General features: G+C 68.2%; 1 protein-coding gene across 1 annotated transcript; it reads left to right on the top strand.

Moving 5' to 3' along the window:
• Window positions 1-40: 40 nt before the first annotated feature.
• Window positions 41-1060, top strand: LOC109509377 (myeloid-associated differentiation marker homolog). Its single transcript, XM_019859234.1, has one exon. The coding sequence runs from the start codon at window positions 158-160 to the stop codon at window positions 1010-1012; it is 855 nt and encodes a 284-aa protein (XP_019714793.1). The 5' UTR covers window positions 41-157; the 3' UTR covers window positions 1013-1060.
• Window positions 1061-1066: the final 6 nt, after the last annotated feature.

Here is a 1066-nt window from a genome sequence, read left to right as displayed (position 1 = left end):
CCGGCGGCACCGGACGGTTTTCTTTCAAAAGAAGCGCACGTGTTCATTCGGCCGTCTCGTTCGCTCAGGTCCGCCCCGCCTCGGGAATGCGCTTGACGAGACCGTGACCAGACCGCGTCGCCGTTCCGATCGAGCCCCGGCCCCGTGACGTCCCATCATGCCCTTGATGACCTGGTCCCGGCTGCTGAGCGTGCGCGTCGCCGCCCTGCTGTTCAGCTGCGCGGCGTTCAGCGTGGCGGCGCACGGCGCCCGGCTGCCGCACGGCGGCATGGCCGCCTGGTGCATCTTCTGCTGGGCCTTCAGCTTCGTCGCCACCGCCGTCGTCGTGCTGGTGGAGCTGCTGGGCCTGCAGGCACGCGTGCCCGTGTCCTGGTCCAACTTCCCCGTGACGGCGGCGTGCTACGCCGCCCTCCTCTGCCTCTCCGCCTCCGTCATCTTCCCGCTCTACTTCCTGAGGGAGCGCGGCGGCGGCGGCTACGACGGCGAGGCGCGCGACCACCGCGTGGCCTCCACCGTCTTCTCCTGCCTGGCGACGCTGGCCTATGCGGCGGAGGTGAGCCTGACGCGAGCGCGGCCCGGCGAGGTGGCGGGCTACATGGCCACGGCGCCGGGCTTGCTGAAGGTGTGCCAGACTTTTGTGGCCTGCGTCATCTTCATCCTGGTCAGCGATCCCGTGGCGTACGAGCGCCACGCGGCGCTGCAGTGGTGCATGGCCGTCTACTGCATCTGCTTCATCCTCTCCATGGGCGTGGTGGTGATGTGCGTGGGCGAGTGCACCGGCTGGCTGCCCGTGCCCTTCCCCCGCTTCCTGACGGCCTGCGGCCTCCTGGCGGCCCTCATGTACCTGACGGCGACCGTGCTCTGGCCCGTCTTCCAGTTCTCCGAGCGCTACGGGGCCAGAGGCCGCGCCGAGTCGCGCCTGATCGCCGCGGCGGTCCTCACCGGCCTCAACTTCCTGCTGTACCTCGCCGACGTCGCGCACACGGCCAGACTCGTTTTCGTCAGCGGCTGACGCAGCACTGAAACGCCGGCCGTCACAATTTGACAATTTTTTTTTTTTTTTTTT

The sequence above is a fragment of the Hippocampus comes genome, unplaced genomic scaffold (assembly GCF_001891065.2).
Source record: "Hippocampus comes isolate QL1 unplaced genomic scaffold, H_comes_QL1_v1.1 C16873578, whole genome shotgun sequence".
Classification (NCBI taxonomy): Eukaryota; Metazoa; Chordata; class Actinopteri; order Syngnathiformes; family Syngnathidae; genus Hippocampus; species Hippocampus comes.
This window is presented reverse-complemented; position numbering and strand designations above follow the sequence as displayed.

Bases quoted from the DNA above. Each gene is read 5' to 3' on its own strand.
- LOC109509377 (XM_019859234.1), top strand. From the start codon at position 158: ATGCCCTTGATGACCTGGTCCCGGCTGCTGAGCGTGCGCGTCGCCGCC.